Source organism: Coptis chinensis, chromosome 3, assembly GCF_015680905.1.
Source record: "Coptis chinensis isolate HL-2020 chromosome 3, ASM1568090v1, whole genome shotgun sequence".
Classification (NCBI taxonomy): Eukaryota; Viridiplantae; Streptophyta; class Magnoliopsida; order Ranunculales; family Ranunculaceae; genus Coptis; species Coptis chinensis.
Window position 1 is genome coordinate 62,933,787 of NC_141458.1, and position 16,656 is coordinate 62,950,442.

Here is a 16,656-nt window from a genome sequence, read left to right on the forward strand (position 1 = left end):
GAATGTGCTACATCTCACGCTCTTATCAGCTGGGATAACCTATGTTTTCCATATGATGAAGGCGGACTCGGGATTCGGAATCTCAGAACGTCCAATATAGCAGCAAATCTGAAACACATATGGAATCTAGTAAGTGGAAAGGAAACTTTATGGGTTCAATGGATTACACGAAATTTGATAAATGATAGAAATTTTTGGCAGCTAACAATACCCAATGATTGTTCATGGGTATGGAGGAACATCCTGAAGAACAGAAAGGACGCAAAGTTCATTGCACAGCACCAAATCGGAGATGGACATGACACAAAGTTTTGGTTGGATCCTTAGCATCCTATGGGTATACTGAAAGTTCATTTTCCATTATCTCTTATATATGATTCAACCTGTAGCATGAATGCACCTATTTCAAACTTGATCGAAAATGGCTGCTGGAACACACCTTGGCACATTCGAGTGCATATGCCCGACATCATTATGTACATGGAAGAAGTGAAGGTGGGAAGAGGAGAGGACAGAATCATCTGGAATGCATCGCAGAAAGGAGAGTTCAATCTCAAAGACACATATGATAGTGTGAGAGAGACAAAAGTTCCGATCTCGTGGCATAGTATCATCTGGTTCTCCAACAGAATCCCGAGACATTCTTTTATAGCCTGGTTAATGCTGAGTAATGGTCTGAAGACTCTTGTCAAACTAAAGGAGTGGAAGAAAGTACAAGACGATACCTGTGTACTTTGTTGGCGGGAAAGCGAGACAGAGGGGCACCTGTTTATTGAATGCACATACACACAATTTATATGGCAATATGTTCTTAAATATGCAGGTTACAGAAGGTCGAGAGCATCCTCATGGCAATCAGAAATCGAGTGGATGATACACGCAACAAAAGGACAAGGTTACAAGCAAGATGCAGTAAAGCTAATCTTTAATGGCTTTATCTACAAGGTCTGGCAGGAACGTAACAAAAGAATTTTTCAGCACAAGCAAGTCATGGCAGAGCAGGTGGGCAGAGAGATTATACAAGATGTACATACCAAGTTACACTCGTTCAAAGGTAAAATGGAGGAAGGGCCTGAACGGAACAGTTTTATGCAAACATGGAATATAAATGTTGAACCTAAACATAAAAAGGTGCAACATTGTCATTGGGAGAGAGCTGGTACATGCATATATAACTTGAACACCGATGGCACACTTCAAGGGACTCAAGGGGGATGGGAAGCAGCTATGCGAGATGACAATGGCGTGGTTATTGCGGCAGCACATGGGAAATCAGATTACACTTCAATCGACTTGATTGAAATGCAAGGGCTGGAACAAGGGCTTAAACTTGGAAGACGAAATGGATGCCAAAGAATTAGGGCGCAAACAGATTCGAGATGTGTAATAGCTTACATGAAAAATAAATAAAACATCCATGGCGGGCACACCACACGCGATGTGAGAGATCTGAGGGAATGATTGAACAGCTAGAAGAATTCTCTATTACACATGTGTTTAGGGAAACAAACAAGCTAGCAGATATATTAGCTTCCAATATACCCACTATTAGTTACATAGAATTTACTCTGAGTTCTTTTTCAGAATATGTGAAAAAGATAATTTATGATGATGCCAGGGGCAAAGAGTATGTACGAATATAACCAAGCAATGATTTTATTATGAATAAAATAGGGGTAAGGGCCCTCTCAAAAACCCTGCTTGCCTTTCAAAAAAACACACACACATATTTGAGAACTGATCAATTAGAATGAATGCAAAACACTTGATTGATTGAATGAATGCAAAACACTTGATTCAATGTATCTACTTGTGAACTTGCATTAGAATAAATTCAAAACACTTGATTGATGGAATTAACACATCTACAAGCGAGCTTACATTAGAATGAATGCAAAACACTTGATTAAATGCATTGATGTGTGAGCTTGTATTAGAAAAATGCAAAACGTGGAGTCTTTGTTTTGCAAAGGGTTGAGTCCTTGTTCCTTGAAGCCTTGGAATGTTTCCTGAACTTTTGAGTTTTTGGACCCTTGAGTTGTCTTTGACCTTTAACCGTTTTCTTTTACTTTGACTGTTGACTTTGACCGGTAACTTTTCAGAACTTTTTCTCAGTTGTCCCATAAGGTCCCTTTTAGGCTCCTTTTGGCTCTAGATCACATCATTTGAGGTATTTGGTCCAGAATAGGCTTGTATCCTGAAAAATCGATAAAAACAAAAGTTTTGTATATTATTGATTATATAATTTGACATAATTGAAGCATTACAAGAGGGTAAAAATGCATATTTTGGAACTGATTAATTAGAATGAATGCAAAAAACTTGATTGATTGAATGAATGCAAAATTAATCAATCAAGTTTTGATTGCCAATAGTACCTCCATTGTTTTGAGTCATCCCCGTATTGCTAGCCATGCAATAAATGAATGTCTAGGTATTCTATTTGAATACCAGACAATTCCTTGTCACTTACTGTTCATTCTCGCACTCCTCAAGCTGTTGTACGTGTCTTTAAGTCTAAAGTCTCTGTTCAAAGTAACCGACCATATCACTCGATCTTCTTTTCTCCCCAGACTCACCACCTCCTCCATTTGTATTATTACATCAGGTAGATGCACTATAATATTATTGGGTATACTCCACTGCCTATTCTCTATCATGTTTGCAACTGTGGAGTTCATATTGCATGTGGAGTCATAGATTGTGGAAAAAATTTCTTCAGAATACCTGTTAGATGCCACAGGTCTAATCAGAACTTAGTGTCATTTCCGTTCCCTATTTGATGAAGTGCAATGGCTGCAGCTTTTACTCTATCCTGAACAGTCATTTGGTATTTTTCAAGTGCCAAAAATTCCTCCCCTTGATCAGATTTTTCTTCACCCACTCTACCCATAGTGTATCCTTATTGCTAAGAATGCTCCATATGTGCTTGAGGTTAGATGCATGGTTCAAAGTACTAATGTTCCTGATGCCTATTCCGCCTTCTTCATACGAGTAACATATATCCTCCCACCCAAGCAAAATGCATGAGATGTATTTCCATAAGAAGTTCCTTAATAGCTTATTGATATTATCAATTGTCTTCTGAGGCAGCACAAATGATGAAAACCAATAAGTGCTATGATTGTTTAGCACTGCTTTTATCAGTTGCAATCTTCCTGCATAAGATAGTGCTTTCCCTTTCCAACTATGTATCCTCTTGCTCACCTTCTCTATTAATGGTCCACAGTCCTTGGAAGAGAGTCTAGTGGTAATCAAAGGTAGCCCTAGGTGTGCAAAGAATATATTGCTTTTCTCCATGTTCACCTGTAGTCCAGTGCTCTGTTTAAGATTCTTCAACACATCCTTTAAACTCTGCGCTGTCTGAACATCTCCATGCATAAATGCTATCAGATCATCTGCAAATGACAGGTGTGTAATAATAGGATTTTTGCATTTGTAATGAAGTGTAAATCCTCCCTCTTGTACCTTTTTCGTCATCATCTGTGAAAACAATTCCATCACCAACACAAACAGATAAGGTGACATAGGATCTCCTTGTCTAATCCCTCTTCTGCCCTTAAAGTATCCATATGGAGCTCCATTCAGCATAATAGAATACCTTGGTGTCTGAATGCATACAAGAATCCATTTTATGAACTCAGATAGGTACTCTCGATCTTTGGTTAAGGCAAATTCCACTGCCTCCCATCTGACAGAATCATAAGATTTTCTGAGATCAATCTTAGCTGCACACCTTGGTGGCCCAGAATCTCTATGATAGTTGTGTAATAGTTGATGTGACAACAGTATATTATCTTGTATACTTCTCCCATAAATAAATGCATCTTGATTCAAAGACACCACCTGTGGTATAAAATCTTTCATCCTTCTTGTATGAATCTTTGTGATGCATTTTATAAACCACACCACAGCATGCAATGGGTCTATAATCACTCAAAGAAGCTGGCGTATTTACCTTTGGCACTAGTGTAATGCATGTGGCATTGACTTCCTATAGCATCATGCTATACCTGAAGAAGTTTCGAATTGCTTTCACAAAATCTTCTCCCATTATCCTCCATGAAGCTTTAAAGAACAATGATGTAAATCCATCTCCCCCTGGAGCTTTGTCACTATCTATAGTAGATAGGCACTCTGTTATCTCATCTCTTCTAATCTCTTTAATCAGCTCATTTCCTTGCTCTTGATCTATCTGCGGCATGTGTATATTCGAATACATAGAAAAGTCCAACTCCGCTAACTGATCTGGGCAGTACAAATCCTTGTAATACTTCACACACTCTTACCCTATCTCATTAACATCATCAAGTATCTGGCCCCTGCTATCCTTTACACACCTAATTTTATTGACCCCTCTTCTCGCCTTCACTGAATTGAAGAAATATTTGGTGTTATTATCTCCAAGGACAATAACATTATCTCTAGACTTATGTTTGTGCATAGACTCTCTCTGCTCATCGATTCCTTTACCAAAAGTTCTGATAGTGTTTCTCTCCTTATAAATCAGTTCACTATTCATGGGCGCTGTTTGTAACTCCTTTTGAACCTCCTCTAACTCCTTCCTTGTTTCTATTATCCTCTCATTTACATTGCCCACCTTTGTTCTGTTCCATTGTATGAGTTCTGCCTTCACATGTTTCAGCTTCTTCATGATTGTATACATAGGATTCCCAACCACTTTCGTACTCCATGCTTTGTTTACCACTTCTAGAAACCCGTCTTCATAAATCCAGAAGTTAAAGAACCTAAAAGATCTATGCATTGCCCTTTTTGAAGGCTCGCGTTCACCACCATAGCTGAATGATCAGAAGTTGCCCCCAGACTTATAAACTCTGCCTCCGAATCTGGGTACTTATTCATCCACTCGATGTTCACCATTACTCTATCAAGATTTCTCCACTTTTTGTTCACTTGTTTATTACTCTATGTCAGCATCTACTTGTGAACTTGAATTAGAAAGAACGCAAAACACTTGATTGATTAAATTAACTCATCTACAAGTGAGCTTCCATTAGAATGAATGAAAAACACTTGATTGAATGCATCTACGTGTGAACTTGCATTAGAATGAATTAAAAACACTTGATTGAATGCATTTACGTGCAAGATTGCATTAGAATGAATGCAAACCACTTGATTGATTGAATGAATGCATCTACAAGCGAGCTTGCAATAGAATGAATGCAAAACACTTGACTGAATGCATCTACGTTTAAGCTTGCATTAGAATGAATGCAAAACACTTGATTGAATACATCTACGTGTGAGCTTGCATTGGTATAATTGCAAAACATGGAGTCCTTGTCTTGCAAAGGGTTGAGTTGAGTCCTTGGTCTTTGAAGCCTTGTAGTATTTCCTGAGCTTTTGAGTTTTTGGGCCCCTAAGTTGACTTTGACCGTTGACTTTGACCTTTGACTGTTGACTTTAACCGTTGTTTTTTTGGCACTTTTTCTCAGTTGTCCCATAAGGTCCCTTTTAGTCTCCTTTTGGCTCTAGATCACATTATTTGAGGTATTTGGTCCAGAATAGGCTTCTATCCTAAAAAACAATAAGAACATGAGTTTTGTACATTATTTATTATATAATTTTACATAATTGAAGCACTACAAGAGGATAAAACGCATATTTGAGAACTGATTAATTATAATGAATGCAAAACACTTGATTGATTGAATGAATACAAAACACTTAATTGAATGTATCTACTTGTGAGTTTGCATTGGAATGAATGCAAAACACTTGATTAATTAAATTAACGCATCTACAAGCGAGCTTATATTAGAATGAATGCAAAATACTTGATTGAATGGATCAATGTGTGAGTTTGTATTAGAATAATGCAAAACGTGGAGTCTTTGTCTTGCAAAGGGTTTAGTCCTTGGTTCTTGAAGCCTTGGAGTGTTTCCTGAACTTTTGAGTTTTTGGACCCTTGAGTTGTCTTTAACCTTTAACCGTTGGCTTTGACTTTAACTGTTGACTTTGACCGGTGACTTTTCATAACTTTTTCTCAGTTGTCCCATAAGGTCCCTTTTAGGCTCCTTTTGGTTCTAGATCACGTCATTTGAGGTATTTGGTCCAGAATAGGCTTGTATACTGAAAAAGCGATAAAAACATGAGTTTTGTACATTATTGATTATATAATTTGACATAATTGAAGCATTATAAAAGGATGAAAACGCATATTTTGAAACTGATCAATTAGAATGAATGAAAAACACTTGATTTATTGAATGAATGCAAAACACTTGATTGATTGAATTAACTCATCTACAAGCGAGCTTGCATTAGAATGAATGCAAAACACTTGATTGAATGCATCTATGTGTGAACTTGCATTAGAATGAATTAAAAACACTTGATTGAATGCATCTACGTGCAAGATTACATTAGAATGAATGCAAACCACTTGATTGATTGAATGAACGCGTCTACAAGCAAGCTTGCAATAGAATGAATGCAAAACACTTGACTGAATCTAAGCAATTAAAATAGGTTTTCGAAACTAATCGGTCGAGGAGCGATATGCGATTAATCGGTTAATCGGTGATTTAATCGGTTATATCGGATGTATATATTTGACGTTTTCAAAATATATAATAGTTTAATCATACCAAATATTTCTAAACAGTGATATGAGATACAACAAAAAATATCAAATTCTCATAATCACATCTAACTAGCTCAATTTTGGAGTACTACAGATATGTCAAATACAAAAATTACTTTAAATATTTAAAGGAATAAGGGGATTGAGAAGTAATAATATTTATTAGAGAGATAATACAATATTTTGCATATTTAACTTTCATTAAGGGTGGGAAAATAAGTAAACTCTTAGCTTTGTGTATTGATTGGGTTCTATTATTATTAATGCGGTATAAGAATCCAATTCGTTAATTTTATGTATTTTTTTGGATGGAGAACCGATATTTTCAATAATTTTTTTTCTCGGTTTAGCGAAAAATCGGTCATCTCGGCCGATTATTAAATTGGTTCGGTGAGAAAAAGTTAACGATATTCTTCACACTCATTACTGGCCATGCAATGGCTTAACTATTTCATATTTTGGATTCATCTAATGCACTTGAAATGTTTGTCTTATTTTAATGTTGAATGATGGTGTTGTACATCCTTTTTAATATATCTTGGCTATGAGTTAGGAATTATTTGAGGATCTTTAGGGTATGACATGTTGAATTATATGACTTATAGGTACTCCTTTAAAAAAAGGGGGACGTGCTAGGTTGGTTAACGAAAATCCAAGTGTCGTCGCATGGTTCTTTTAGGCCGGGGTATCAAATTTCTTTCGGGAATATTTAAGCAATAAGTTTTATGTGGTTGATCATTGGTACCGGTTTGGAGTGGTAGAATCGCGGGCGTTGGTCATATTCATGGATTTCTTTGGCTAAAGAGGTGCTCCAAATGTTAGTGGATAGGTACAAACACATATAATAGATCAAATGTCATTGAATATTTTGATAGGCTTGTTTCCAATGTGAATCCAGATCCTAGCATGGATAGGAATATGCAAGAGCATCCTGTCGCGCTGCATTTGCCAACTTGAGTTGAATCTTGATACAAAATGAAGATGACTATGCTTTATTAGTTAATTAGGTCATGCGACACAACATATATATGGAAGCCATGCATTGCTTACGTTTACATAAAACAACAAAACATATGGCATACCGCTTTAGATATCCATTTGATGTGCTTTGATCAATCGAAGATTGTTGAAGAACCGCCTAGCAATAATATGTTCTCAGGTTATGGGGTGGCGGAATGATGAGTTAGTTTGTTCCCATAATAGAAAAATTCTACAAACATAGCGTGCAAACATATTGATGTATGCTTTCGGTGCAGTCTATAGTAAATTATATTGCTAAGTATGCTTCAAAATCTGAGCCTGCATCAAAGAGTTTCACAAAACTTTAAGAGAAATTGTTGAAGATCTTCGTTGTCCATGTCGAATGCCAAATCTGCTTCTGCCGACATTGCTTATGAAAAGTGTATCCGAAAAGAGATATTTATGCCCAAGAAGTAAGTCATTTGTTAATGGGGTACCCATTGGTACGATGCCAAGGAAGTTTGTCCTTTTATATGTAAGTGAAAAGAGCATGTTAGCATCAACTCTATGTTGTAAAAAGAGGGGATCTAAAAATGTAGAGATTGTTGGAACAAGCCCAAGCTTTGTAGGAAGATATATGCAAATGACCTCCTTGCTATGAAAATACATCCCTCCTCGATATGGATATACATGGCTAAAAAGACACTACTTTGTCCGGAAGGGTTGGCACACTTCTCGAGCTAGAGCAATTGTGTGTTTGGTTCCACAACTAGATGGTGACATCCTACCAAACATTGAAAATGGGAATCATTATGTCGTCAACAAGTTTTGATTCATCACCATTTTAGGACTCTGGAAGAAGCAAAAAAGGATTTCATACTATGGTCGAAGGTACATTTACTTAGGCTTTAGAGGTTACCAATTACTAATTCTTCCTAAACCTCCTGTTGATGAAGAATTCAAAGATGATATTGAGATAGAGAACGATATGGAATACCTATTTCGAGATGAATGGATGATGGCAGCAGCAATGGGGCCCTTGTTTGTTCCTGGGGAGAATGTTGAATTAGGAAGGCGAGACTTTGATACTTCACACAATTAGGTTGAAGGTTTATATCAATATCCAAACATGGAGAGTGAAAGAAAATTTGTGCATACTTTGCGTGGTGGAGAAGAAGTTAACATTGAATCTCTTATTGTAACCCTTGATGAATTGTATCTTAAACAAAGAGTGGCACATGATATAGCAATTTGAGCACTAGAATGTCGAGCGTGCATTTGTATGATAGTTTGTGGTGGTGTAGACAAGGGGAAGTCCACTCTCATAAATGTAATTGTGCATTCAATTATTACTAGATTTTTAGATCAGCCAAAGCGAGACGTGTCATGGCTGGACAAGAGTCACTGCTTTTTAATATTGGAGGTGCAACCATACACCATGAACTTGCCATCGTCTTAACTAAATGAAATGTTTCAAAAATTTAAATCTTTTTGAAGGTGATCAATGTTAGCGATGCAAGAGGACTTTAAAGACACCAATCTCATCATTATTGATGAATATAGTATGGGTCGGAACATCCGCGGCTTTGCAAATATTGACCGTCGTTGTTGAGATATTTTTTAGGCCCTAACGAGCCATTTGGTAATGTCTCTATTCTCCTTGTCGGTGATATCGTTAGTTACATCCACGTATCGCGATATGACATTGTATAAAGGAGGTGGAGTCCTCCCCAACTATCACGGTGGACTTATGTACTCTTGTTTTGATAAATGTGTTTGCTTATCTCATATATTTCAACAAAGCGGGGGATGAGCAAGCATTGTTCTAGGAAGCATTGATGAGACTCAATGATGGAACATCCATGATCGAAGAATGGAAATTATTTCTGACTTGAGACTTTTCCTTGCTTAGTGCGGAAAAAATTAACACCTTCAAATATGTTTTGCGTCTATTTCCGACCAAGCAAGATGCACATGATTACAATCTCAATCAACTAATTGAGCTTGGAAAACTTGCTGCTCGAATTATATCAAAAAGTAATTGTGATACTGCTTCCAGGGCTTTGTGTGATGATGCGAAGAAAGGCTTGGAAAAAGTTTTTGTGTTTATCGGTTAGTGCACGGTTATGCTTCGATCAAACCTTGCCACACATACATACTCTACAGGAAAAAGGCTTTATATCACTATTAAAAAAAAGTGACAAAAGACTTTTTGTCACTGTTTTTTTTTTTCCAAACTCGTGACAGAGTGGGAGTCAATTTTTTTTCCCAAAGCTGTCACAAATATTCTTTGAAGAATAGTCACAAATAGTTAAAAACCACCATAATATAACCAACTTTAAGTGATGCTTTCTCCTTGAAGTGTGATAAATTGTATCCAAAACCGTCATAAGAAATAACACTTCTATAACTGTTTTCACAAAACCGTGACAAATGGTTAAAAATTTTACATAAAAAAAAAACAAAAAAAAAATCAGTAAATTGATTCCGCACTCTATATATCTGCTGAATCCCTATACAACCTTAACAAAAAAAAAGTCTTAACAAACCCCGTAATCCATTAAATTTCCAAATAGCATTCACAAACACTAATTCCATTGAACCAATCCAAGCTAGACTTAGATAACAATTACATTTATTTAAATAAATCATTCCAGCCCACCGGAGTCGTCACATGAACTCAAATACATTTATCATTCGTTTTGAGCGTAATCCACAACAAGTTCTAGTAAGAAGCCAACAAACTCATATCATTATTTCTCAGCGTACACCTCTAACACAGCTACAATACTCCCTAGTACCCAACAAGGTAGGGAATACTCTTTGTATATAGCTCCTTCTACATCTCACTTGTGATATTCATCCTGCAAGTAAAACATTTAGCGAGCGCAAGTCAAAACTTATATAAAGCGAGTACTTTCCATCCTAAAATCTGTCAAGGGGAAAAACCACCTTGTGAAACAAATGAACAATACATTTTCAAAGTAGTCAAAAAGCCAAACTACTTGCATAAACCACATACTAAGTTTGGGCAATTTTATATCGTAGATACTAAAGTAAACAGTATTAGCACCGCTAATGTCAATGAATACAAATTCAATGCAATGATATAAAGTATTGGTAGGTTCAACCCGTCCTTCAACAACCATTAATACAAGCATTAAAAAAAAATGCAAAGTCATATAAAATCTAGTCATTGCATCACTAAACAATTCAATTCATTTTAGTGTACTTTTAAAGAAAGTCAATGTATCATCATGCATAATAATTTGCACTTAGAAGAGGAAAACAAAAAACCAAGACTAATTTTTGTAGTTATAAGTACCCAACCAAATTCAATCCTGAAGTATGCAAGAAGACCAAAATAAATAAATTAAGTAATCAAAACATATGATATGAGTGACACTGGGACCATAAGTCTTCAGTAATGAAATTCCAGCCATCTTCGTGAACTTGGTAACAGTTTCCTGCAATTGGATTTGTAAGGTTGTCACTATAAGAACATTTATATCAGTTCCAACGTCTAATCAATTACCAACAACAAAGCATTTCTGTTTACCTTCTCTCCTATAGTAAGACCTGAGCAACAAAGAGCCCACTTGTTAGATAATCCTTTCCACAAAGGATTTGTATTGACACCATGGTGAATCACTACTTCTGCTTGGTGAGCTTGTGATTCTCTGACATCATTTGAAGAACTAGAGGAAAGAAAAAGAATAGAGAGATAGACAATATGAATTTTTATTCGTTATATCTCATAATAAGAAACTAATAAGATGTCACACTTTTAAACGGACAGAATAAATTCCCTGTAGATAAACTAAATAGAAACCTTAGTAACAAACAGCTGATAGTATGTCACATTGCCTAAGTGGTTATGGAACCCATGGAGGTATGGGGAGAAGAGGTAACATTTGTGGAGAACGGTGATTTTTCCATAAGCATATATTGGGGAGAAATATAACTTTTATAGTAGTTATATAAAGTGTACTGAATTCTATTACCATAAACAAAAGTTTCAAAATCAGCCAAAGATATCGATAGCAAAGCGCCCAAAGAGCTTGGAAATCAAGATCTAAGTTAGATGACCTTGTGGGAAGCCACAAGGTGCCTGAAATGTTATGTGTTGTTTGCAAGCCAAAAATTGCACAAAAATCAGTGTTGTTAGATAACCTTATTGTAGCCACAAGATGCCTAAAACATAGTTTAATATGTAAATGAATTGCAAACCAAAACTGCTCCCAAATCGGTCTCAGATACATGTATTGTTGGGCATGTACAATATCTGTCTCTAAAACCCAACAAATTGTAAAAATCAATACGATCCTTCACTGAAGTTTTATCGTATCATTGATATCAATAACTAGTGCGGACTCAACCCATACAAAAACCCCATTAGAAATGTCGATGCATCCAACAGAAAAAACAAGAAATGCCAACAACATAGATTGGATGTGGATGGTCAAAATCAACCAACATACAAAATACATATTGAACATAGCTATAAAAATAGAACAATTTATGGCTAAACACAAACAAGACCAAGAATTGGGGTTTGAATTCAAGCAAACTCTATTAACCCAAAAAAATAATAAGCGTTGAAGAAACAAAGAAATCATGGTATGATGAGAAAATAAGCCTGTACAAGTCCGGGTCTCTATTTATCCATGAGCGCGGATGACTATAAAAAGAGAAAAAAAAATAGCAAACTATATATTGCAACTTGCATAATGGAATTATATAAGTTGTAGCTTACATGTACCTAACGTAGCAAATAAAGGTAACCTATATATTGCACCTTGATGTTTTAAGTCTTTAGTCTTGCAATAACAGACAATTAGCTAGCATTATCCAGTGTGATTCCCTACATTCCAGAATATACCAAATGAATTGATTAGCTCATGAACCAAATGGAAAATGTTAGACAAGTGCAACGCCTATTCACAAGCAAAAAAAAAACAAATGATGAATCACTTACAATAACATAATTTGGTCTAAACCTACCCATAAAAACAATTTTAAACTCCATTAATACTTTGCTAAAACACCCATTTTGAGATAAGCCCAAAATAGTTTGGTTAATTAAGACAATATTTCTTTCAAGAATCTTATCAAACATTTTATTAGTATCTTTTTGAAAATGATGGTTCTGGGTTAAATTCAACATACCATGTAACAACCCTTCATTGAAACGCATAAAGTAAATTGGAAAACTTACCAGAAAATATGGCGAAGTGGTTGGAAAACACATATGTCTTTCGTCTTTAAATGAATTGCAGTTGAACTCAACTACAAAAACAACAAAAACCCAATATTTAACTAAACCCAAATTTCGTAAATAAATCACTAGGAAATAATCAAATTATTTACCTTAATGGCTTGAAGGCGTTCAAGCTGACGAAGTATTACAAAACAACCTACAAAATCACCAAAACAAAAGATTAATTAGTATATATGAAATCAAAACTTGGTTTTGAAAACACTAAAAAAAAAAAGTGATTTTTGTATTTGTGAGAGTGTACCTTTCTTGAGTGGGAATGAAAGAGGCATGAGTGAGAGAGGGATAACATTTAAGTGGGAACTTAAAATTAGTTTGGGTGCCCGATATTTTGAAGAGATATGCCGATGGTTAACAACTCTCGTGTCGATCTTTATTTTTCCGCTTATTAGAACCTGGTGTTGGTACTTTCGTGGAAGAAAGTAGTTGTTTTGCTTATTAGATCGTCGTTAATTTCAATTTTTCATAATCGATATAATGACCAAACCGACCTTGTGATATTTTGACAAATGACAAATGTACATTAGTTAGACCGCAGGTCCTTGAAGCGGTCGATTTTAAGATGCGAGATTCACAAATAGTTCTCCACATATATATACGTTCTTTGGAAAAAATACCATTTCGAATACAAATAGTATTTGTCAAGAAAAAAAAGATCCAAAACTTTTTTCTGTTTTTGTTTGTGACCGTTTGAACATAACAGTCACAAATAACATTTTAAAACGGTCACAAAAGCCCTTTTTTGTACTAGTGATAATGGTCTGGTCAATGGTGCAATGGGCATTATTGTGGACATTTTCTATGCAAATGATTACAAATCACCAAAAGATATTCCTCTTGTAGTCATGGTTGACTTTGATAACTACCGTGGTCCTAGGTTCTGTCCAGATTCCAATATAATACCAATTGCTCCACAAACAACTCATTGGATGACAAATGATACTTTATGCCAAAGAACTTAGATTCCTCTAGCTAGTTTTGTGTTGGGCTATAACAATTCATAAAAGTCAAGGGTTCTGTCACAGCCCGAATTTCTAAACAATTAAAAAAAATGAATATTTGAAATATAAATATCTCAAACATCACTTGGTTCAATTGTCTAAAAACCAGGGCTATACTCGGGTGGATACAACACATTTCAAAACCTAAAACCCACATCATAAAGAATCTTAACAACAAAAATAATCTCCAAAAATTCTCTTTATTACTTTATGCAAGTCTATCTTCCATCAAAAATCATCAATATAACATACTATGAATAATAGGTCATCAACATCGTATTCTCATTCCATGATGAATATGAAACTACGTTATTACATTCTTCCAAAAAGATCAAGATCAGACCTAATAAAACTAAAGGACTGCTCTAGATCAAATCCAAATCAAACGCCGCGGTTCCACTGCAGATTCCACCTATGTTCCCTAAGAACACACCCACGCAAAACAAAACAAAAACATGGATTAAACCAAAATGGAATTTCTGGTATGAGTAGACTAACCACATAAAACCATTATCATACTTTAATTATTCAAACAATCACTTTATATTATCCCATAACTTAATCATTCACAGCTTGGAAGACAGGTAGTTCCGTCATTTTAACCGGCATAATTTCTTCCCAAGCAAGACTTCCATTATATAACTCATTATAATAACTTCGCTTTTTAATATCTAAACCATTGAATTAAAACTTACCGATATCCACGGGCCAGATACGGGTAGGATCAAGGTCCCTGTGACAAAATGTTATTAAGTCCTACCCTCCCGCAAAAGAAAGTTATAACTTCTATATAACACATACGTAGATATTATATTAGGTATTCAAAAAGTAAACCCACAACACTTTCGTGATAATCAAATAATACAACTAACCCAGAAGGCGAATACCTTAGTTCCTCTCTAGGGCAATCAAAGAATCGGTCATTCATGGTACATTCAATGAATACCCGGTCATTCATGGCACATTCAATGAATACCCATATATAATGCTAACGGGCCATTTATGGCACATTCAATAAATGCCCACCTAACATATGACATCACCGATTCATAAAACTTAATTCCAAAACTTGAGGTGGAGAAATCTAAAGAGTCGCGGTAAATTGTTTATGCATTATTGAAATTTATTACATATATTATTTTTAGAGAGCGAAGGAGTATCTTGATTCATGTATTTTTGGTTATCGTTATTAATTAGATTGATGTCTAAGTGTCATAGCGTCAGTATATAAACTGAAATATCACATAGTATTTAATACACATACACATGATATATAAAGGGTCTTAGCCTAAAGCCAAGCATGCTAATAGCCCTAGACCTATCTTAATAACCCAAATCATAATCCGAGTTAAAAGGTCAAATTAGGTCAACTGGTCAAAGTCAACCTTGGTCAAAAGTCAACTCTAGTCAAAGTCAAAGTCAAAGTCGACCTGCCAAGGGTCAACAGCAGTCAACCAACCCCAAACTCCTCTAACCCAAAAGCCCAAAGTCAAAAGCCCAAAGTCTAAACTTAAGCCCATGAGTGAATATCCAAAAAATCACTCAAGCCCACTTGCCTGATTCAGCCCAAGCCCAATCTAAACTTACTGTTCATAAATTATAACCTGACCCACTTGGATTTATGAAACCAGCCCACACAATCAAAAATCGGCCCAAAGAACTAAAGAAATGAGCTGGCCCAAACAAACAGTCTAAGGCCCAAGCCCAAACCCAACCGAAATAGAGTTAGATTGGAGAAATTTGGGAGCACTTAGGATCCAAATCTCGGTCATCCCTCCACCACACCCGGTTCGGTTTCGACCACCACCATCCTCCAAACCTAACCAAAAATACTCCCATCAAAACCAACAACATTAAATGAAAGCAAAAACTTCAAATCATTAGATCAATTATCCTCATCCAAACTAGACGGGTTCGCCTCCATTAAAGCTTGTTCAAAGCTTCAAGCTTTAACAGCTCCACCCAATCGACGACCCTCATTCCAACCTCCATCAATCCTCCTAACCCATAACCAACCAACAATCAACACATTTAAAACAAAAGAGTTAAACCAACCCAAACAAGGCTACGACTCCATTAGCGGTTTCTTCAAAGCCGATGACCACCTCTCTCACGACACCAACAATCACCCTCAATTCAAACCAACACTATACTATACCAACAAATTCGATTTCCAACATCATCCAACAAATACACAAATTAGCGGTTCAAAAAAAAACAAAATCTACACAACCACCGATTATCCAAAGTATCAAAAGTATTAAGGAGGTGGCCGGTGTTTGGGGCTCAGCGCCCCTCCATGATATAGTATGGAGGTGCGAGATCGCACTAAAGAGTTTCAACAACAGTCCAAAAATTACGACAGAATAGAATGAGCAGGAAGAATAAACATAAACCCATATATATTTTGATAATAAAATCGTAGATTTGAAATTGATGAAAAAACATCGTTATAGTAGTCCGTGAGAGATAAAATCTACTCACCTGTAGCGCTCTCCGATTATCAGCCAGCTACAAGAAAACCTTCCCTTTCTTCTTTCAGTAAAATCCCGTTTTTCTGTATAAAAACTCTCGTTGTGTTTTTCCACAAAAACTCTACGTGAGAAAACCCACCGAAAAATAAGGACAACACTTATCTATTTACTGATAAGAGCCCAAAACTGTAGTTTTAACCCCTTAATAATCATACTGTTAGACCAATTATGTGAATAATAAGTAAGAGTTAATCACGATTACGTGTTTTATGCATTTCGGGGTTCAAAGTCCATTATGTAATGCGGAAGCGTGCCCTTTAGCGAGATAAAGGA

The 16,656-nt window shown here is 35.9% G+C and overlaps 1 protein-coding gene across 1 annotated transcript; it reads left to right on the forward strand.

Annotated features, from left to right (window-relative positions):
- The first annotated feature begins 480 nt into the window (after positions 1-480).
- LOC147510347 (uncharacterized) lies at positions 481-1,410 on the forward strand. The gene has a single exon (XM_086598102.1). The coding sequence runs from the start codon at positions 481-483 to the stop codon at positions 1,408-1,410; it is 930 nt and encodes a 309-aa protein (XP_086454228.1).
- Positions 1,411-16,656: the final 15,246 nt, after the last annotated feature.

What these genes read in the sequence shown, in the direction of transcription:
- LOC147510347 (XM_086598102.1), top strand. Translation starts at nt 481, where the DNA reads ATGGAAGAAGTGAAGGTGGGAAGAGGAGAGGACAGAATCATCTGGAAT.